At 40.8% G+C, this 22,092-nt stretch overlaps 1 protein-coding gene across 3 annotated transcripts; it reads right to left on the reverse strand.

Annotated features, from left to right (window-relative positions):
* Positions 1–1,231: 1,231 nt before the first annotated feature.
* On the reverse strand, positions 1,232–21,420 carry adar (adenosine deaminase RNA specific). 3 transcript variants are annotated; one of them, XR_001420787.2, is made up of 17 exons: positions 21,280–21,420; positions 15,483–17,206; positions 14,907–15,211; positions 13,757–13,952; positions 13,457–13,653; positions 12,943–13,078; positions 11,889–12,127; positions 11,574–11,730; positions 9,976–10,144; positions 9,684–9,777; positions 9,440–9,556; positions 9,211–9,338; positions 7,884–8,066; positions 7,667–7,779; positions 5,653–5,780; positions 3,216–5,026; positions 1,232–3,177 (listed from the first exon to the last, which is right to left on the reverse strand). XR_001420787.2 is itself a non-coding variant. In XM_015007525.2 (16 exons), the coding sequence occupies exons 2-16, from the start codon at positions 17,079–17,081 to the stop codon at positions 4,702–4,704; spliced, it is 4,086 nt and encodes a 1,361-aa protein (XP_014863011.2). In that variant the 5' UTR covers positions 17,082–17,206; positions 21,280–21,420; the 3' UTR covers positions 1,232–4,701. The 3 variants fall into 3 exon arrangements, 2 of the variants coding, with proteins under 2 accessions (XP_014863011.2, XP_014863012.2); XM_015007525.2 differs by having other exon boundaries at positions 1,232–5,026; XM_015007526.2 differs by lacking the exon at positions 21,280–21,420 and adding an exon at positions 18,208–19,055 and having other exon boundaries at positions 1,232–5,026.
* Positions 21,421–22,092: the final 672 nt, after the last annotated feature.

A 22,092-nucleotide genomic window follows, 5' to 3' on the forward strand; every position in this document is an offset into this window, starting at 1 on the left:
TCTGCTGCCTTTGCTAGCTTTAGGAACGATACTGTGCCTAACAAAAGTAATCATATTGAAATTATGGTAGGGACGACAATACCCGTTTTTCAACATTTGTAACAAATGAATGTCAGAAAAATTACGCATTTTAATTCAGAGCCTTTACTCTGATAAGAAAATAGAGTGAAACCAATTGCCTTGAGATTTTTGAAGTCTGGAAATCCCCAGAAGTCCCTCACCGGTTTATAATGTGGATATTTCATTATGTTGATACTTTACATAAGGTTTCCTTTCACTCCAAACTTGTTTTTATGCACTTTTATGTCAAATGGGTCTTGGTTCTTGTGATACATTCTTGGCAGCACACAAAAATGTAACTTGTTTCTAACATACAAAAAATATAACAATGTCAACATTAGTGGGAAACAAATATCTTTATACATTCAGATGTTTAGGGTTTTAAATGGTCATGAAGACACACGAATGTACAAGCCGATAAAGTCTAAACTTATAAAATGATTATCTACTCGGGGATGTTGCTCAGTCTGCTCTGAGTGTAATGGTTGCCTGTGGCTGAGATGGTGAAGCCCAGGGGCTCCATGCGTGCGCCTATCTCCACCTGCTGATCCTTTGGAGCATTGTACTGAGATTATTACACACGCTTTCCTTGAACTCCTGGAGAAACTTTGGGTGAGCCAAGGTTGGTTCTCATGGTTTTCATGCTTAAGCGAATAATTCTTAGATTACAGATTTCTTCTTTCGTTTCAGATCATCAAACAAATTTTAATCTCAGGCAATAAATTAAGATGCATTTCCAAATGTTGGACGGTGAAACGTCTTCAAGAAACAAAACATACAGTTGCCTTCTACTTCAGCACTTAGGATCATCATGCTTTAGGAATTTTGGCTCGCTGTACTTGGAAAACTTGAAAGCGTCTTAGTTAAATTTAAATCCAGACTTTGACAAAGCCGTACTGAAAGCTTTTAGTTTCCTTTTGAAGTCAGTCGCTGGTGTGCTTTGGATCACTGTCTGGCTGCATAAGTCGAGTATTCTTGAGGTGAAGCTCACAAACTATTCCCCGATTCCCCAGATAGCAAATAACAACGAAATTAAGATTTGAAAGCTGCTTTGTGTGTTGGCTTTGACATTAAAACCCGATTATTCAAAATGTCTGCCTTCAAACAAGTCTTCTAAACCAGTTAAACGGCTTCATGCACTTTAGACATTTCAACAGTTTGCATATCAAAATAAATGAGACAGATTACCATTTTTATTATCTCAATTTCCCAAAGTCCATTGTTCAAAAGAAAGATATAATTCACTTTAATCTAAAAAAAAAAGCATGAAAAAAATATATAAAAAGCCATTTTATTTTATTTTTAGAAAATATATACATTAAAAACACAAATACATACACACACAGACATACCGCGTGCACAACCATCAAACTCCGAGCATCTATTGTTGCATACAGTGGGATCCAGAGGTCTGAGTCCAATACAAGGACCTACACCGTCTCACATCAAAACCATTTCTATTTCTTTTGTATTCTTGAAATGATTTTATTTTACATTAACAGCACTGCTACATTGTGTTTAATTCACAAGTTATAGTCCCTCTGTTACAGCTGAAATATAAGAACCAAATTAAATGTTGCAAAAAAAAAAAAAAAGGTGCTCTCTGTTCTACAACAGCAACTTAAAGCTTAAGATAATTAAAAACAAAGATAAAAATCTAATAGTTCTGCAGACCAACACAAAACTGCCTGAAGAATCACTTAGTGCTTGCATAGCTCTTCCTTGCTTGGGAAAAAAAAAAAAAAAAAAAAACCTCCGAGGCATATCTGCATACGAGTATTGGTTAAATAGTCTGAGTAACAAACTTAAACGAGGTTCTGACACCAGACTCAGGCTTCTGAAACCCACTGCATGTCTGTGTACTCATGTATTTGTGTACAGCTCATGTATATATTGCATCAGCAGTCTTATTTAAGAAAACAGCGCCCCTTACAGACAGCCACGTTTCCCGACTTTGCAGTCCTCCTGAGAGAGTCGCGCTTCGAGATCTAACCGCTTCCCATGCAGAAGCTAAAAAGCAACATTTGAGGCTTTCAAAAACATTACGAGAGAACAATAATTACAGACTTGTGAAAAAAAAAAAAAAGTCCAAAAAGTAGAAAGACTCAAACCACATAAGCCATAGAAACAGTGATAGTGTACTTGTTTCAGAGTGAGACATGGTAATTTCTCTATAAATGTTTAAAGGGAAGGACAGATGAGACCAATCAAACGAAGGCTTTTACCTAAACTGAGGAAATTAAAACTATAAAGACAAGATGTCAACGGATGTGCAGGGAACTAACAAGCTGGTAGAAATCAGATAAGCAAAAAACAAACAAAGAAAACAACACAGAGGCTTCAACCACAATCTTAAAGTGTCTGATTGATAAAACTTGATCCTATGTACAGTTAAAGTTTGGGGGGGCTGTACTGTAAGTTTAAAACAAGGATTTCTCTCCTTTCAACCAAATTAAGTCAATGCATTGTTCAAATCAAATATAACTAAAATAATAAAACCCCAGCAATTTGTCCTCAAAGGGAGATTAATGTAAATATGTATTTACAAAGAACAATCGTCGTTTCTGCCGGTCAGAGCCAAAGCAAGTATTTAGGTTTAAACAGTGACTGAAAACGTGAAAATACAAAGATGACCCTTCCTGTCAGTTTGCTGAGGCTCCTTAGGCCTTTAAAATGAAGAAAAACACTTTTAACATAAGACAAAACATTAACTTTAGAAGTCATACAGTTGACTTTAAACATAGGGAGTACTTATGTCCTGCAAACCACTAATTTTATATTCCCAACACGAAATGATATTTTACCTTCATCTCCATATTCTGTCACTGACCGTCACATGAATGATCAATAATGAAGGAAAAGCAGTTTTAAAGTAAATCTTCGTGTGCAACAGCATGAGCTGTGGGCACGCCATTACTGAGGGGATAACACCTACCATCAGTAAAGTATTTAGAATAATTTCATTGAGGAAAAAAAAAGGTTGCAAGGAGCTATTTGAAAGGAATCATTCACTATGAGTGAGATGACTTTGGACACGTTCAAAGTTGCTCTGTTTTATTGTTTAGGTCTCTCAACCTTTCTCAGCAGAACATTTGGAAACAGCTGGGTTTTGGAAACCTTGAATATGTGTTAAGGATCCACATTTTCTTGGAAACCTATAGGAAAAATGTTCTTTTTGTTAAGCCAGTCACACTTGGTCTTTTGTGGCCAAAATCTACTTGGGAAAGATTCTACTATTTTTGTCTTGATGAACTTTGTTTTTATCTTATGTTATCTCCCAGATTGGTGCGACGTCCCAAATATCAATAATTAACGACCCCTTAAAAGAGGTTTTTTTTCCTTACATCAGATGTTACCAGTCATAAAAAAATATCTGTATCAGTAGGTCAAAGAATCACAAAACCTGCACATCGGAAATTGACAAATTCTCATTGCAGAAGATGATCACTTTTTCCTTAAACCTTTACCAAAAGCTGCTTCTATGCCACATTTTTGCAGAGCAAATCACTAACTTTAATCCCTAGGACTTCGGAGACGGGGTCATTTGGACCAAACAGGTTTTTACTCTGTGCACGGTCCGACTCTGCGCAGGATTGCACTTACCCCGCGTGAACTTTTCCGAGGTTTTTTTTGTTTGGCTTCAGGAACTGATGGTCTAACGCAGTGCTTCTCAACCCTGGTCCCCTCCGCCCCCCCTGCTCTGCATGTTTTAGATGTGCCTCTGTTCCAGAACAGCTGATTCAAATGACTGCATGACCATCATGTACTGCAGAAGTTAATCACCAAAATATTCAATCCAGATGTGTGGCAGAAGGGAAACACCTAAAACATGCAGGGCAGGGGGGCCTGAGGACCGGAATTGAGAAACACGGGACAACCCCCCCTCCCCCCCAGCATCCCTCTGCAACCATCACATTTGCTGCGCTCCTCCTGAGCAACGCGTCAAGATCACGGGAGGGTTAATGCAAGAGCATTACGCGTTTTTCTGTTTCTTTTTTACCTTAATTGGAATTATATTCACGGCTACAATGCAGAGGGACACTAGGCCAGATTTATTTGGTTTCTTTTGTTGCAAATGGTAATAATAAAACAATTCATTGAGCAGAAGTAATCTTGGTCCAGATTGTTTTGCAGTTTCCACGTAAAGCAACAGAAAACATATTTTACAAACCAGCTCCAAGAACATAAAAAGAAAACACAATATGGTCTGCACTCCGATAATAGAACAATTAACAGTACAGGTCTGGAACATAACGCAAAGGACTGCGCACAAACTGCTGAAGTTGAGCAGTGCAGCGTTGACAGAGATGGAGACTGACTGCAGAAAGTTCCTCTTGCATGTAGTGTTTACAGTGGTCTGTACAGCCCCTGGACCTCTACCCAGCTCCGTCTGTCAACTGTGACCTCATTCATACTTCAGGCTTTGCCCTTGACTCGTCCCGTCCCTTCCCATCAATCTCACTGCAGCCTTCAACCATGTTCCATCAGAAGACACAGATCTGGCCACTGGCTTTGTGCTGTTTGATTGTACTTTTACTTTATTATGTCTCTGTCCCCCCGCCCCTCTCTCCCTAATCTACGCTTTCTTACCATTTTCCCACAGATGAATAAGATTTTTGAAGTTAAGCCCCCTGCACGGATCTACGCCTCCGCCTGCTTGTACTCCACTAGCCCTCCGTTTTTACTGTTCCCAACTCCCAGAGGGACGCTCCCACCATTGTTTCTGGTTCCCTCTGACACCTCAAAGCTCTTCTCCTCCAGCGGCTTGCCAATCCAGGCTCCGTAGCCGTGGATGCAGAGAGCTTCAAAGAACAGCTGCTTGGCAAGTTGGAAGGGTACGGCCGACGTCTTGGCCTGAGCGTAGGAGGGCAGAGAGAGGAGGTCTGTGCGGTTGCACCTCTGGCACAGAGAGCGAAACAGGCAGAACAGGTTGGACTTGGACACGCGGGACATGGCCTGCTTGTTCCTGAAGGGAGAAACATTTGAGGATTCTTTAGCTTTGTATTTATGGAGAAAATGTAAAAAGACAGACATGGTGGAACGTAAGGGAAACAAAATATTGGTTTGCATAAGCAACATTATGAATGAGGAATAAATAAAAATTCACGAGATTCTAATCCCAATAATGCCACACGGTGGTGCTGGTATCATGATTTGTCTAATTTTTACTGTAAGTGGGTAATGTTGCACAAACATACATAAAAATGTTAATAATACCAGTGACTTTTACATGTAAATAAAGAGAATGTGTTTGGGACAATAGCATAAGAACAAACACATAATTATTTCCACCATAGCAGCTATTTAAGGTATAGAGGGGATGGGCAATGATTATATTATTTCACAGGTTATTGTAATAAGAGTTAGTCATTGTTGTGTATTAATTACAATCTTTAAATGAGGCTTGCAAAATCCTAAAACAGAATGGGACTGTAGGAACCCAACTAAACTCCTGAATGTAACTGGCCCAGAGAATGGTTCTGCTTTCATGATGCTCTGATTGTATTAGCTAAAGAAAAAAAACAACAAGGGAGGCTACAGGAAACACCAGGTGCGTACAGCAATCGGGAGAGGTAACAGTGTGACACATACCCGTCTAACTTCCCTTTGGTCCCGTCCAGCACCTCTACGTTGTGCTGGTCTGGAAAGCTCCAGTTCACACTGGACTCCTTGGTCTTGCCTGTGTGCCTGGTGGAGTCGTACACACTCACTCTGCCCACCTTTAATTCAACAGGGAGATAAAAAAAAAAGGTTTGGATGTAAACTAAAATACAACAATAGCTTGGCAGTCTTGGTTAGACATGGAGAAACAACACAACTTTAACTTGTTCGCTCAGCACAATTAGGAGTATAACAGTCAATGTAAAATCAATAATAAAAAAGATGTAAACAGCCTAACAGATTGTTGCATCTACTATTTTAATGGCAAAGATGTGTGAAGAGGCTTAAAGTAAATGTATCTTTTTACAGAAATATAACTGTGAAAATTAAAGAAAAAAAAGCAACCTATAGTGAAGTACTTTTATTTACTGGGGGGGAAAACATCCCGTGTTAAGAATCAATTGCTAAAGTCACCAGGAGAATAATTATTTGTACCTCTAACAACACTTTCAATGCAAAGTAAATAAACATTTTTTGTGATGCTTTTCTTTAAGCTGATTAGAGTTTCTAGGAACTTTTAGTTGCCGAGTTCATACTCCATTTTTCACTGGGAGTATAAAGATGTGCATGATGTGACAAAGAGGGCCGTTTCTCTAAGCCACTGGCAGTCAGGAGGGAGAAAAGGGAGCTAAAGATCAGGTTGAGAACAGGTGCAACGTTACCAAGTCTCCGAAACAATTAAGGCACAATCTAGATCACAAGTGGTTGACTGGGAGACATAACAGAGAAAACCATTTTCCATTCTACCATCACAAACATAAAGATGCTAAGGACCGCTTTGAGCACTCAGCTTTTCCTCTCCAGGTGGCTCTGGCGAGAAACAATGGATGAATGTGAACAAAAGCCCCGCAGGGCTTAGAGAGCTGAAGAGGAAAGTGTCAGAGATGATCTGTGGAGATCGTATTAAGAGGAACGGTCAGAAGTCCCTCAGTGTGCATCTTCCAGCCTTATGAAATGTATCGGCACAAAGCAGAATAAACTAAAATAAAAGGAAAAAAAAAATCCTTCAGAGTTGAACTTTAACTGACCCGAGACGCATCCATTGTTTCCAGTTCAGTCTCATATTTGACATTCTGAATACACGGCGTGTTTTTCCTGACCTTTTTGAGAGGCAAGTTAAAATCTGTTTTCATTTCATCCCTAGATCCTATCTTGCTGCACTTTCTTTGAATTATCAAATTTGTTTACAAGATTTTTATGTTTATTTTGAGTTTATGACAGGAAAAAAATGCTGATAAAGCACTTAGTTTCCTTTCTAAAAAGCGACATATAAAGAGGTTTTAATTTAATTTCTAAGAATTTAATTATATTTATTTTCGTCACTCTGGAGAGGGCATTCTACACATAATTCAGGTTTTTAAGGGCAAAACCTTCTTTCCATCTTATTCCATGGGATGCAAATAAAAATATTTTGCCTAACTATTAACAATGAACATTAATGAACAATGTTCATTCAAAAAAAAAAAAAAAACTGTCAAAAATGTTTTAACGTGTTTTTCCCTCAACTGTTGAATAAATGCACTTAAATAAATTTTCTATTTCTCTTTCTCAGATTATACCACAGCTGTAAAATACTCATTTATTTTGAGTTTTAAAAACAGTCAGGGGTGCCAATAGATGTGGGGTGATAGTTAATTGTTAATAGTGGAGCCTATTAGATCTTAATTGATATGTATGACAGGCTCAGCAAACAGAAGGATGCAAGCGATGAGCTTAACTGCCAGCTACTGGATTTTGGACTTTTTTTCCTGGCAGCACAACAGGAACCCTTCTGCTTTTTGTTAATTGATGGATGAGACCCATTTACATGCGACGAACAATGAAAAACAGCTGTGAAGGCACAAATAGGAGAGCTGGCAGCTTAATGAATTAATTTAGTGAGAATGACCTCCGTGTTTCTGATTTATGTCTGTGTCCTGACTTTGAGAACAACTTGGATACTCACCTCCGGGTGGTTCAGGGTGAAGGGAGGAGGGAGACTGTGGGAGAAGGCTTCGCCGTCCCTGGCCAGCCGGCAGCAGACCGCACGTGTCAGGTGACCATGACTGTACAGATAGCCTGTCATGATGGAAGACATAAATCTGTCAGAGTGGGTGTTATCTGACTTACTGCTAAACCTTACAAATAGTTGTCTGAGACGGTCGTCCAGCAGCATGACTTACCCAGGGTGATGGACTTTAAGTAGATAGGATGCAAGAAATGAGAGAGTAGTGCCCCCTGCAGGCCCAGCACGTTCCAGCGCAGAATCTTATCACTGCAGCTCATGGTGCGCAGCCTTTCACCGTGCTGGATGCCGTCCCAGGTGGGGACAATGGCACTCGACTCCACTGGGATGGTCCCCTCACCTGCACACAACGAGAGAGAAGCTGCATCTCTTCCAAACAAACCAGAAGCAGGGCTTCGATATGAATAAAATGTCTTAGAGTAGATATGAAAGGGCTGTGGCTGCCTGTTAAAACAGCATGTTTTTGTGACGTAAAATATGAGACCTGGATACATGTTTCCACCTTTAATTTGACAAATGACCTGTACGGCTGAAGTCAAACACAAACTGAAATCTTCTAGGGGTAAAACAAAGAGCAAAGAGCTCGGCTAATGCGACAGCATAAATTTAAACGCCCCCTGTGCTCAGAATAATCCAAAACAAACTTGAGCCGCTCTAGAAGGTTTTCCTGAAATTTACTTTGTTGCACCTCTGAGAAAATGCTGTGATCTGGAAAGAGCCTCTTAAGCATCAAAGGGATTTTAGTGTCAAAAAAGCGTCAGTCAGGAGAAAGGAATAAGAGAATATCCAAAGCAAAATATACAACACCGAACAAACAATGCAGTCATGAAGAGGAAAACATATATTGCCAGTTATATTGCCAGGAGCTGGACACCCAACCAAAACCGATGAAAAAACTGCATGTAACTGTATCCCACAACAATATAGAAGACTTCTTTCAAACAAAAACTGCCAAGCAAGGCTAAATTCCACAAAGACATATGAGAAATGTAGTGTGACCTGATAACACATTTTGGCCATGATTCCAAAAAAAAAGCATGTCTGGCACAAAACACAGCCACAAGTGAATCGTGGTAGTGAAAGAATCGTGCTTCATGGCCGATTCTCTGCCTCTAGAGTGGGAGCCTGCAGTAAAGGTGAAACGAATCATGAAAAGTTTTAAATACCAACTGAAGGTGCAAACCTTCAGTATTGTGCTTGGAAGCTGAAAATGGACTTCATCCTTCAGCAGAAAATCTAATTTAAAAAATGGCTACATCAGAATAACATTGAATATTTAGAACGGACCAGTCCGAGGCGAGCTCTTGTTGTGAGCGGAGACACACCATAGCAATAGAGGTCTACACAAACAGGGAGTATTCAGGAATTAGTTCTATTGGACTTGTTTTTAACACCACAAAAACCTGGTAAGTTAACTAGAGCAGACTTTTTCTGTCCACTGTAGCTTCCCACGTAGTCTGTTTCATTTTGCACTTTTGTCTCACCATTCTCCACTTTAGTACGAAGCTTGCCCTGCTTTGCATTCTCAAAAAGCGGCTTGTGGCCCTCGATTTCATCTCCTGCCTCACTGCACGACTTATCGAACAGAGCTCCGTCCCCACAAGGTGCCGTGCTGTGCAGGAAAGGACAGAAAAAACATTAACCAAAGTTAAGAGGCATTCAGAATGAAACACAAACGTGCCAGACTAAAAAGGCTTTGGAAGATGTCCCGACCTGATGTAGAGGTGAAAGGTAATGTCAGGTTTGATCTTGAGTTTGTTTTCCTCTGCGGGCTCAAAAATGCTGTCGTCTGCTCCATCGTAGTGCTTGAGCAGCTCGCTGTACAGAAACCTGAGAAGAAAGGAGATGGCGGGTTACATCTCAAAATAAAGTCACGCAGGCTGGTTCTGGGAGAGGAGAGCGTATTTTTAGAAATGAGGGAGAAACATCAATGAAGAAGCATGGTATCAATTTCTACCGTATAAATCCTCTCCTGGAGATGATTTCAGCATGGCAGTCATTTACTGTCTCCCCTTTGAGGCTCAGCTCCTCCCCTTTAACGCAACGATTTCCTGATAGAAAAAACAACAACATTCAGTGTCAACCAACACGACAACCAAACGCCTCTCAGTTCTTCTGTGACCCAGTTCTGTCTTATTTGTTACACTAAATTCCTCTAAGCAAAGAATAAACAGACAAAACAGGCAAAAATGCAGGGACAACATTTTGTTTACATCCAACCCGACGATTGTTACGGGTCAGGGATTTACCAGTTCCGAGGCTGACGACAGTTCCCAGTCCCTCCCCTCTTCTCATGACGATGGTGGCCAGAATCTTGCGTCCCAGAAGGCTGTGCTGGATGCGGGTGGTCAGGGCGTTGAAACGCTGGTGGCTCAACATGGCTATCTGGTCGTGCAAAGTGCTGCCACTTACTGGTAGCTGGAAAGAAAGAAAGAAACTCAGCTATTTAAACTATAGGTTTTTCTACATGTGATTCATTTCTTGTGTATTGAAGACACACACACACACACACACACACACACAACCCATTAACCTACTTCAGACAAATTATTTTCAGGTTATTTACACATCTTTGCTTCTCCTGTGCAGAAATCTGTGAATATGATTCATTCACTTACAGTGCAGACAAAGAGAATACGATCAGGTAGGCTTAAAAAAAGTAGATGCAGCCTTTACTTGAATAGGCCACATCAGAAAATCTATTTACAGTATGTCAACAGGCATTACATCCCTTTTGGCAACCGGTCTGCCGTTTGGTCATTTCTAGTGGTTCCATGTGAAGCTGTAACCACATTCATATGGCAAGGTTGTCCAATTAACAGTAGGTAATTTATTTTTGCAGATTATGTGGTTTCTGAATGTAACTAAGCAGCACACCATTCATCATTAATGAAGGAAAACAAGATTGATCCTAGCCACACTTAAAGTGTCACAGTTGTGTTGAGCTACCGATTTTCCAGTGATGACTAATCCTTGGCATCCGTCTGATGTTAACTGGGTTATCAGCACATGCGGTAGCCAAAGAAATAACTGCAGAACCAGATCTGCGGTAAGAATTCTGAGTCATCAAAACTATTAGCCTCAACTTGTACCTTCAACCCTAATTACACGCTAACGTGTTGGTTTCTGGGGAAACTGATAGTATTCTCAGGGCCTCAGATGATGGATGTGTCTGCACAAGTCTCAGCACCACTTTTTATAAAGTCAGTCAAAGCATTAAGCTGCAAAGGGGATGACAAGATTTACTTTTCCACCACACTATTTTTTTTTTAACATTTGGCCTGAGGCGTAATCACGGGTGGGAATGTATTGCCTGGAAGATTCCAGTGTGTTTATGACAACAAGGTTCAATATAAACCTGTGGAGGAGCACAGGGCAGAGGGTTTGAATCAATTCTCTTTATAAAGTAAAATTATTGTGTGTGTATAAAGTTCAATTACTAAAGTGATTAAACTCATTCACATTTGTCTATTAAGTGTACTTTTATATCAGAAGTCAACACTGTATATTTTCATTCTCATAACAGTTTCCAAGTTGAACAATTATAAACTATCCATTAAAGAACAAATGAAAAGTTTAGCAAGTTATTCCCCACCCCGGTATTGTGGGTTAATATATTTAATTTTGAAAGAAAGAAGTCAAGTTCTGCACAACTTGCTTTTGTTTCTATAATCCAACGATTATAGAAACAACGATTATAGAAACAAAAGCAAGTTGTGCAGAACTTGACTTCTGCACAACATCACAGGAGTTGATGTTGGCTCAATATCAACTCCTGTGAATCTGGAGAAGATTTTATTTTTTTTACTTTTGGGCTCAATAATTTCTGTGTCCTAATTGTAGATACCTCAGTTGGGATTAGCTCTCCGGTGCGTGCTGCTCTCTCAGCTTCTCCAATCAAAACCCGCAGTGCCGCGTCTGCTGCTTCCTGCTTTCCCTGTTTCTTGTTGGAGGCACAAACTGGAGGAAACCACCGGCCGCCCAGCTTCGCCTGGTAGGTAAACCTGAGCAGGGAGTAGAGACAATAAGAAGAGCCTTTCAAAGTCTTATAAAGAAATACGTATATAACTAAGCATAGATCTAAGAAAAGAAAAACTACATTCTCTGATTGAATGTTTTTTAAAGCTTTTAAAAATTGAAAACAAAAAACGTTTGCACTTACTTAGGATCATGTGGAGGTCCAGACTGGCTCACCAGGCGGATCTCAGCAGCAAAGCCCCGAGCTCTGGCGTATTCCAACAGACCTGACACGGCGTTGTTGTTCAGGTGATTGATGAGGTCCCCGACCCCTGCCTCATGGGCAGCTTGCAACTCACTCGCAGTTAGAGGAGGCAACGAAGGACAGGTTGCTCTGAAAGCACCTCCGTCTCCTTCAAAGGACGGGCCAAGGGGCAACTGAGGCTGTAAGAAACCAGAGAGAAATGAGGGGCGAGGCAGAGGAGATGTGAAAGAGTCGGCAAGGGGAACAGGTTTCATCATATCCTTAATAAATATAGTTTATTACAGTGTTTGGTGCCTTATAAAGCAACTATACCCCTCAGAGTTTTTCATTGCACCATCTAGAAATTTTAGTGTTTTTGACTCTGATTTTATTCAACAGACTCAGAAGAAGAGGTGCATGAAAGAAATGACGCATGATTTTAAAGATCTGAGAAGTGTGGTGTGCATTTACGTTTATATCATGGTGTAGAAGCCACTACCTGTAGAACAACAGCCTCGAGGCATTTATTTTAGTATGTCTCTATGAGGTATGCACATCTAGAGAATGAAGTGTTGCATCATTATTCCTTCAAAATACCGTATGGAAAGTGTCCTATGAGAGATTCTCAGCTCTTCAAAGCGGCTCTGGTTACATGTTTGGGGATGTTGTCCTGCACAAAGGTGAACCTCAAAACCAGCTTGTGGCAACATCTAACTGGTTTTCTCCCAGGACTTTTCTGGATTCAACCGGTTAACTTCCATCAGCTGTTGGAAGTTATACATTTTTCCACCAGAGTGGATGCTCTCTATAACTCTTCCTGGGTGCTTCTACAGAAAAGCCCATATAGGTTTGCAGTTGTTCAATTCCCTTTTTTTATTTTCAGATGGCAGACTGAACAGTGGTGTACAGGACATTCAAAACTTGGAAACTGTTTAATAAACCCCCACTGATTTTAACTTTTCAACAACTTTATGAGAATAATAATATGAGGTCTTTAACATCCTGTATTTATTACCTTGCTGACTTGCAGTTTTCCATCAGCCATTAACTCTTTAACCGCCTCCTCTGCTGCCAGCTGACGTGCTGCCTTCTTGCTTGGTGCTGAGGCCTCGGCAAACGTCATGTCTCCAACTTTCACTCTGAACATGAACCTGGATGTAGGACAGAAAGGGTTAAAATGGGGTAATCAAGAACATACAAAACTCCTGTTTGCGTCAAAGACTTAAAACAAATGAGTTAGACTCATGGTACCTCTACAGCTTATGATGCCTTGATTTTGTTTTTGTTTTGTTTTTTTAAGAAAAGACAGCAAGCAAAGAGAGGATGAAATGTGGCATTCCATCTCAGCTTAAAGGGATGAAAAGACCAGATAGATAAAGATGGTATTGTCTCCATCAGATGACTAACGTGTTACAAACAGATTTAACAGATAGCTGCTTTTATGAGGCTGAAATGTGTGACTGCAGAGGAAGTTAACCTCCGGACTCGGCAGGGAGATTTGCTTCAAATAGAAATGAAGGAGCCAGAACCTTGGGTCGTGTGGTGGGCCTGCCTGCCCGGTGTTGATGAATTCGATGGAGTTTCCACTGCGCTGGCTGTACTCCATCAGCACAGACACTGGATTCTTCCCACCAGGCAGAGACCGGGACAGCGGCTGTCGAGGTCCTTCCCCTGGTACTTCGACGTTGTTCGACCCAAAGGTTCCTGACATATTTTCAACTGAACCCTGGTGAAGAGACGGGGGAAATAACTTGTTATATATAGTTATATTTATATAAAGAAATTATTTTAACAAAGTAAAAAAAAATAAATAAATAAAAAAATCTCACGCTTGTGTCTGGAAGTATATCCAACATTTGGTCAACACCGGCAGCATTTGCCTCCTCCAGCGGACCTGGTCCTCCCTGAATCTCTCCGATAAGGATGCGCAGCGCGGCGGCTGCAGCATCCTTCTTAGCAACCTTCTTACTGGAAGCTTCTGCGATGGGAAACAGCTTCCCATTCAACATCACCTGCATGCGAAATCTAACCAGAGCAAAAAAAAAAGAAAAAAAAAGAAAAAGAAAATCACAAACACGTTAAACACCCAAGCTATCGACATCCAGCACTTGAATGCTTTTCCACACTGAAATGTTAATATTTTTTCAAGATGCTTTCTCAAAATTATGAGATCAGAATGATCACCTCAATCTGCTTGCATAGTAGTTTTTTATCTATAGCTTCCATAGATCCAAAAACAAGTTGCTGATGTTGGCTTCTGGCTTTTTAAACATGGTATTGCATCGTTTCACAGTTCTGTTTGTGGAGTAACAGTAGCTTTGTTTCAAAATCACAACTCTTATCTACCAAAATGGACTGGGATTTCATGATAGAGGCTGACTTTTTTTATTTTGTTAGTGAAATACCAAAATAGAGCAGGCTGGGTGTATTGCTTACTATTTTTAAAACAACTAGTTTCATAAACCTATGAATTTGATGTTCAAAAAGGAGTGAAATAGCCCTTTTTGAGTGTGCATTTAGTGAGCAAGTCAAGAACAAAAATACTAGTGGGTAAAATGTAACAAAAATAAAATAAGAAAAGGTGTGCATTATTGCCGTTTTCTCCATAAGGAAACTTAAAAAAGAGGGGGGAAAAGCCTGAAAAGTATAAACATTTTTCTTTATTTTTCATTCCAGACTATGTAAAAACCCTGAATATATGATTAACTGAAGACACCGGCTCCTATGATGAATAACAATTAAGTTGTTTTCATTCTTGGAGGCAGGCTTTCCCTCCAAAGATTTTAAGAGGTACTTCAAAGAGATAAACAAACGTAGGTGCAAACACAAAACTAAAATGATGGATCTCACATTGCTCCTGGTGATAACGAGCATCAATCCAGACCTTATTTTTCCAACTCTAACGCAGGCATATCCAAGTAAATAACGGATTATTCTTGCTAAAGGCGACATGCTCACTTAAAAGGTCGACTGACTAACCTCGGGTCATGAGAGGGTCCCGACTGGTCGAGGAGCTGGAACTCGCAGTTTTGGCCCAGATACTGCGCATACTCCATTAGGCCGCTGACAGGGTTCTTCAGCCTCACTTCCTGTAATTTGGCCCGCAGATTTTGAGGAGGGGGTGCAGCCACCGACACAGCGACGGTTCCCACAGCACCATCCTGCTGTTCTGCCATTTTCTTTGCGTCGGTCTGTCGCCGGATTGCATTGAGGTACTCTGGGATTTCATCAGAGGCCCAAAGTTGCTCGCCAGGACCTTTGTCCTCACTTAACAACACAGGTAGCTATGGAAATGAGGAACAGAGGGTTAGGTTTTAGTTTATAAATTTAGTAAAAATTAACTAAAATCTACTACTGGGCAAAATTAAACAGCTGTGACATAACTTGAAACTTGTTTTAAGAGGGAGAGGCAATGTTTTGCTTTGGCCTCTCTAATTTTCCACAGGATCAACTTATCAGCATTTAACCTTTCAACAGAACCTCACAATAGAAACTCTGGAATATTCCTTGAAAGTAAAAATATAACAATGTTAAAAAGGATTAATCTTGTCGTACCTCAATACTTTGACTTTGCTCTGGCAGCAAATCCTCCAACAGTGGCAAAGGCTCAAGTCCTGGTACAGGAGGTAAGGTCGATAGGAAATCGGCGCTTGCAGTATCCTCCTCTTTAAAGATTTCCATTCCCATATGACTCCCAAAAACTGAGGCACTCTTTGCAATTTTTAAGCTCCTTTCCATCCTCTCTTTGCGGTGTGCAGAAAGCATCCATTTTGGAGGAGTGACGTCGCTATCCCTGTTGACTTCACCTTGCTTCTCCAAAGCGTAAAGGGTGGGGTTGATCTGCTTGGCATTTTTAAGACCCAGATTTTTGGCTATGACAAGAGCAGTTGCCTCTCCTACATCTAGAAGAAATTGTAAAACCTGCTCTTTGCTGTTTGCCATGATGGGACAAGTAGCCTCCTGATGGGTGGAGCTGGTTGTGTTTGGACGATCTTTTTCGTTCTGACTTTCTGCCGCAGACTGAGCTTTTTCAGAGTCAAAAGACTCTGAAGACGAGCTGTAAGAAGAATTCGATTCTGTATCGGAGTCCTCTTCTTTGACCTGCCCCTTGATTTCCTTTTCTGGGTCAGCCTCTGTTTCAGCTGTTTGTGGATGTTCTGGACCAAAATACAGATATGAAGCTGGAGTTTTGCTGTCAGAGACGTAATCTCCTTCCGCCCTGTACAAACTCCACAGAGGAGGTAGCACTTCTTGCTTATAAGCTCTGTGTGACCGCTCCAAAGAGTAGAGAGCCTTGTTTACTGTCTTTTTGGGTAAATGGATTCTTCTAGCTAATACTTTAGCAGAGATCCTCTCACCTGACTTCAAAGCAGCCAAAGCTCTGTGCACCTGCTCCTGTATATCTGGCGTAAAGGTGATATTAACTCTTTCGAACCTCGACTCTGTTGAGCTGCTGGGGAAAGGGTATCTGTCAAACCTCTCTCTACCTCTGCTAGACTGATCTTGTTGAAGAGACAGATTATGAAAACGGTCACAGAGAGACTCTGTCTGGGGCCAACATTGTCTGTTGGATGACTGATTGTAGCTGGTTCTGCCTTGAAACTGGTTTTGATTTTGTAATCGAGGGCCCAGGGCCCCTCCAGTTGCTCTTGGACCTGAAGAGTATCGAAAAATCTGGTTTGGGCTGAAGCCCCCTCGACCTCTAGGACTGCTGCCTGGGTTTGAATGTCTAATATAGCCTGATGGTGCCTGGTATGGAGAACTAGGTGGCCTGCTGAATGGTGCGCCCCCGCCTCGGTGGCTGGATCTAAACTGTGGCGCCTCGGTGCTCTGTCCTCTTAGAAACTCAGCTTGTTTGCAAAGGAAGGAATTTGGAGCTGGGCTGCCGCCCTGACCTTGGTTATGTATGTAGTCAGAAGCAGCAGCCAATCTAATGTGGCTTGGTTCAGGGGGAGCCGATGGGTGCAGAGGAGGTGGCGGCTGAGGGGCCCCTCCAGGATGGTTGTAGTAATTTAGGTTTTGGATCAGATCGGGGTTCTCTCCATGAAAAAATTGGGCCTGAACTGGTCTGTAGTAGTTCTCCTTGGCCTGTAGGTGGGGAGGTGGGCGCCTGTAGAAATGTTCTTTGTAAGGCCCTCCTCTACCTCTGCTCATAGCGCAGGGGTTGAGCTAAAAAGGGGGGCCGGAGCAGCTCTCTGTTCAGCTTAAGGATCACGCCAAGCACTTGGATTCCAACAGAAATCACAGAAGATGGAGCCTTGGCTCAGGATGGACACACGCTGGAAGTGAAAAACAAAGTCAGAACAGACATAATAAGTAGAAAGGTTAAAAGAAACCATCACATCAGTGAGCAACCCTTCAGCCTGCTTAAGTGTCCTTGGACAAGTCGGACACCCTATACTCCAAGGACGCCACTGCTGTCCTGAAATGCAGCACACCACAGAGTGGATAATCTGAGTAGGTGTAAACATAGACAGTCGAAGAGTATATGCAGAGGTTAATCTGTACTGCATTTATTTTCATATCATAACACAGTAAGTCAGCAAAGAGACAGCAGAGGGACATGTCATCATTCTGTGTCACGTTGAAAGGTAATCCCGAGGTGAAAGCGAATGGTTTAATAATTCAAAACTGCTTGTGGCAGCTTTTTATTATTGCTAGCATTATAAACTAATGCTGTGGCTTGAAATCTGTAATGGAGATTCAGAGAAACATAACAGATAATCCAGCAACTTTTCATTTTCTGTACAGACACTTTATTTCTCTGCCTCGAAACAAACACCGGGGATTATGATCTGAATTTCAAATCGCACGGTTCGGATTTTTATAAACATCGATTCCGCGTCCGGTGTCATACCCGACAACACTCAATGATGTCTGCATCAGCCAGCGACAACAAGAGGACACCCAATACTGAGTCAGGTTTCATCGCCTGTGGTGTGGTCAGCACCGAGCCGAGCAGGCCCATAATAATGGAGCACAGTGTGTTGGTTCATCAGAGTAACAAGCAGCGACATGGGGGGGGGGGCGGCAGCCTGGGAGCCAAACATGGGCTGGAGCTGACTCACTTTGATCCTGATGCAAGGCAACATGTGACAGCCAAAAATACAACTATGTATTTTTCAGACAGAACATGTCTCTATGCTTACAGCCAGGCCAGATTTGTGAACAAAGAGTGACGAATCAACATCTGCATAGTCTCTATGCAGCCTGGCTGTAGAAGCACAGCAGTCTATGATCAAGGCCTCCCACTACTAGTACATGTGATTATGAATCTCACCTTCAGACGATCAGAGGAAAAAGACAGTTTGGTCACGTTTAGGCTTGCTGGTTTCAGTTTTTGGTCTTCCAATGCTCAAGTTATTAAAACTGTTCGACAAAAATAAAATAAAATAAAATAAATTACAATACTAAGGTTACACACAAGAAAAATAAGCGCGGAACAGATAGAAGAATAAAATCTCGGCGCTAAATAGCTTAAATGAAGAGTGAAACACGCTGGATCATCTCAGAGTTAGATCAGTAAAGTCCGCAGCTTTCCAAAGCCCGCTTATAAATACTGCATGGATGACGGTAATGTTGCACCATGCTACACAGAACATGAGGAGAAATAGGAAAAAGAAAGGAACGGGGGTCAACGTGGGAGAAAGTTAAGTTTCGTTTTCTCTTCTTGGTAAAAGTTAGGTTTCTGTTGCGGGTCATGTGACCACGCCAGTCCCCCCCTCCCCTACGGATATAAGCACTGCGCACTCAGAGCGAGGCAGAGGACGTTCACCGGGTGAGCTCAGGGTCTCACAATAACATTAAACATCAAGGGAAAATTATTGACTCTGATAATCAGGAAGCGTATTCTAAATTACATATTTCGCATTCCGACTGCTATCCCCAGGCGTTTTGCCCCACCCAGCTCTTTTGATTTCCCGAAAGGTCGTGCGGCAAACAACAGAAGATACGAGCTTACACTCCAAACGCACATCGGAACACGCCCCTTTTATTTTGAAAATCCAGGTCTCGGTTCGGGGTGGAGAGGTCAGTAGCACAGAAAGCTCCGGGTCCATCTCTAACTGCACGTCTAATTTTATTACACGTTTTTTATAATTACAATAAAAATGTGTATTATCTGCTTATTTATTCTTGTAGATGGATTTTGCCACGAGTGATAGAAACAGTGAGCCATAATAAACCCTTACGTATAAATAGATTTTACACTTTTTAAAACAAATAATACATCACATTTCTGTATATTTCGGTTCTGATCCATGTTTGGATCAATCTGTAGTCCTAAGATGGAGCAGCTGCCCTGATCAAACTTGTCGTTCCCATCAAATCAAATAATTTCCTGCCTATATATCTAAAAACCATTGCATGTCAGGATAGCTTTTGTAGATGAATACTTATATTTGTGTAAGTTAGTAGTCAAATACCTGCATGCAACATTTAAGTTATGTTAAATTCAAATGCTCTCCCTCTCTTTCCTGGTTCAATGACATGAACCATGACTGATTGTGACTCCTGATCAAACCAACCAAAAACTCTGAGGAACAAATTGATGATAGACATTATTATCCGAAGGTAGGTAACAGATTTATTTGCAATAGATCATGAGTAAAAAAAACAACAGAAAATCATTTTAAATTCTTGGCTGTCAAAGCCCCCTATAAGAATAGACACTTGGTTTGCAGATATTGTACCACCAAACTATACAATTATCAAAATTGCAAAGTGGTTAAGTAACTAGCACATGTCATGAAAACATTCTAAATGAAAGTGAGACATCCAGGCAGGAGGACAGATTGCCACTTCAGCATTTGTCCACAGCTGAGACAGATGATGGTGTCTAAGATATTAGAGGAAGCAAAAATGCAATCCAAATTGCTTTATTTATAATAAAAAAATCTGGTGATGTAGTCAAAGACGTTTCAGCTTGTAACCTGCTAAAGCTCACAAGCCAAGGTGAGTTTTGACTGCAAATAAACTGCTTTTTTATGACTTCAAGAGTTGATGGAGTCTTCACCTAAACCAGTGTTTCTCAAACCCAGTCTTCAGGGATCGCTGCCCTTCATTTTTAAGATGCGTCTCTGCTCCAGAGCAACTTATTGAAAGTTGCTCGTCTGCATGCCACCAAAAGCTGCACTAAGTCTGTTAATCAAGCACTTATTCAAGTCAGATGTGTGGCGAAAGGGAAACGCATAAAACGCAGGGCAGCAAGGCCTAAAAAGAGGGTTTGTTGACTTGCCACATCCTCAGCGAAGCTCCGAGGTTAATCTTTTGTGGTTTCTAATTAATTAAACAAAAGGTTTACTGTATTGCATCACAAACAGCATTTGATAAAATGTAACATAAGTGTAAAATAATTTTGTCCAAGTTTGACCCGTTCATGTAATACAAGTTTCAAACTGGATCCCATAAAGTTTTCTTATGCCAAATAACAAATGCAAAGATTTTTATTAGATTAGGACAAAGCTTACACACTCTAGGCTTCATAGGTTAGCAACGTGGGCGCCTCAAAGACAGTCATTACACTTAAATGGCTTCAAAGCAAGCGCTGGCAGTTTCAGGTTTGAGAATCTATGATTGTAATTATCAAGAAGAGTAATTCATTGGGATATTTCACAACAACTTAATCACAATGAATTGAAATGCAATGGTTTTGAACGGCATTGTTAGTTTTAGAAAAAGTAAACAAAAGAAGAGGGGAAATGTGGGGTGATTGGCTTGAGACCAGTGTAACTTGGTGTAAATAAACACAAATAACTTTTTACACAGGGAAACTGTAAAGTGTCTGGATAAACTAACTTACAATCAACGTATGCCGATTTATTCGTTGCTGACAATTTTATTCAAATGCACTGAGGGAATATTCTTATTGGGCAGCGGCAATTAAAATTTAACTATTTGTCGTTTGCATGACTTTAAAACTGAATCGAATTTAAATCTGAAATTCAAACGACATCTCTAAAAATAACCCTAACAAATATACACATTATATAACACAAATATTCCCTTTGATGTTTTCGTGTTGTACGAGACGCTTTTAAGCACTAAGTGTGCATGAAGTTTTCAGTTTAATACTTGAAGGTCACACGCACCTACCTTTAAAACTGCCTAGACACAATAAACTGTCTGAATAAGAAAGATTAATAGGTTTTAAATTGTGGCAAAAGCTCGCAGCTGCTAAATGAACGTCGGTCCTTCTCCATGCTAACGTTAGCCATCCTGCTAGCTCCGAATTCTGCACCATTTCCGTCGCCCCGCCTGCTGCCTGTTCCCTCTTAAATGTTTGGAACCCCCCAAAGAGCGAACTACTTCTCAACAAGTCATTTGCAAACATAAACCATCTTTAAACAATTACCTGAGCTCGCCTCACTCCTCCCACTGCGGCTTGCTGTTTCAGTGAACTCCGTGACAAAAACAATCAAACAAGCGATGCGCCAAGATGCGATGCTCGGGTTTGCAACTGGAGCGAACGGTAACACCGTCGCATGTGAGTGACGTAACAGTACGGAGCAAGGTTCCAATAATCTTCTACTGCGTCCTCAGCAGGCATCTCAGCCCCTTGAGATGCTCCAAGCAATATTAGAAGAATGTGTAGAAATAATAATAATAATAATAATAATAATAATAATAATAATAATAAATGTGCCTTAAGTGGGATTATTTGGGCTGTCTTAGATTTTAATTGAAACGTGCAGGAAGCACACTTTCTGTAAAAAAATATGTATACAATTTGAGCCATTAAAACGCTTTGAGACTAGCTTTTGAAAAGAATAAAAGTGAGACTACCATAAATAAAATTTTTGGGAATTACATATTAATTGATAACATCAACCACAATGCTTAATATTTACACACACACATACAATATGTAGTGGATCCCTTTGTTTGTCATAGTCCAACATCCAAAGTGAAAAGCCACAGACACAACAGGGGCATATTTTGTATGCAGCAAAAGAAGTCTGTTGTCCAAGTAAGAAGACTCCTTTTGATGGTTTATTAATCCACTGAGGCAACCCAGAATAACAATACGTCTCACTGCTTTCTGGTACTGCTACTGCTCTTGGACCAATTTAAGCCCAGCCTGGTGTATGCCAGTCCTTCACCGGCTTATGTATTATATATTTTTGTGATATATATATAAAATCGGTATAGAACATGCATTCATATT

The sequence above is a fragment of the Poecilia mexicana genome, unplaced genomic scaffold (assembly GCF_051168715.1).
Source record: "Poecilia mexicana isolate PSO_F unplaced genomic scaffold, ASM5116871v1 scaffold_16, whole genome shotgun sequence".
Lineage (NCBI taxonomy): Eukaryota > Metazoa > Chordata > Actinopteri > Cyprinodontiformes > Poeciliidae > Poecilia > Poecilia mexicana.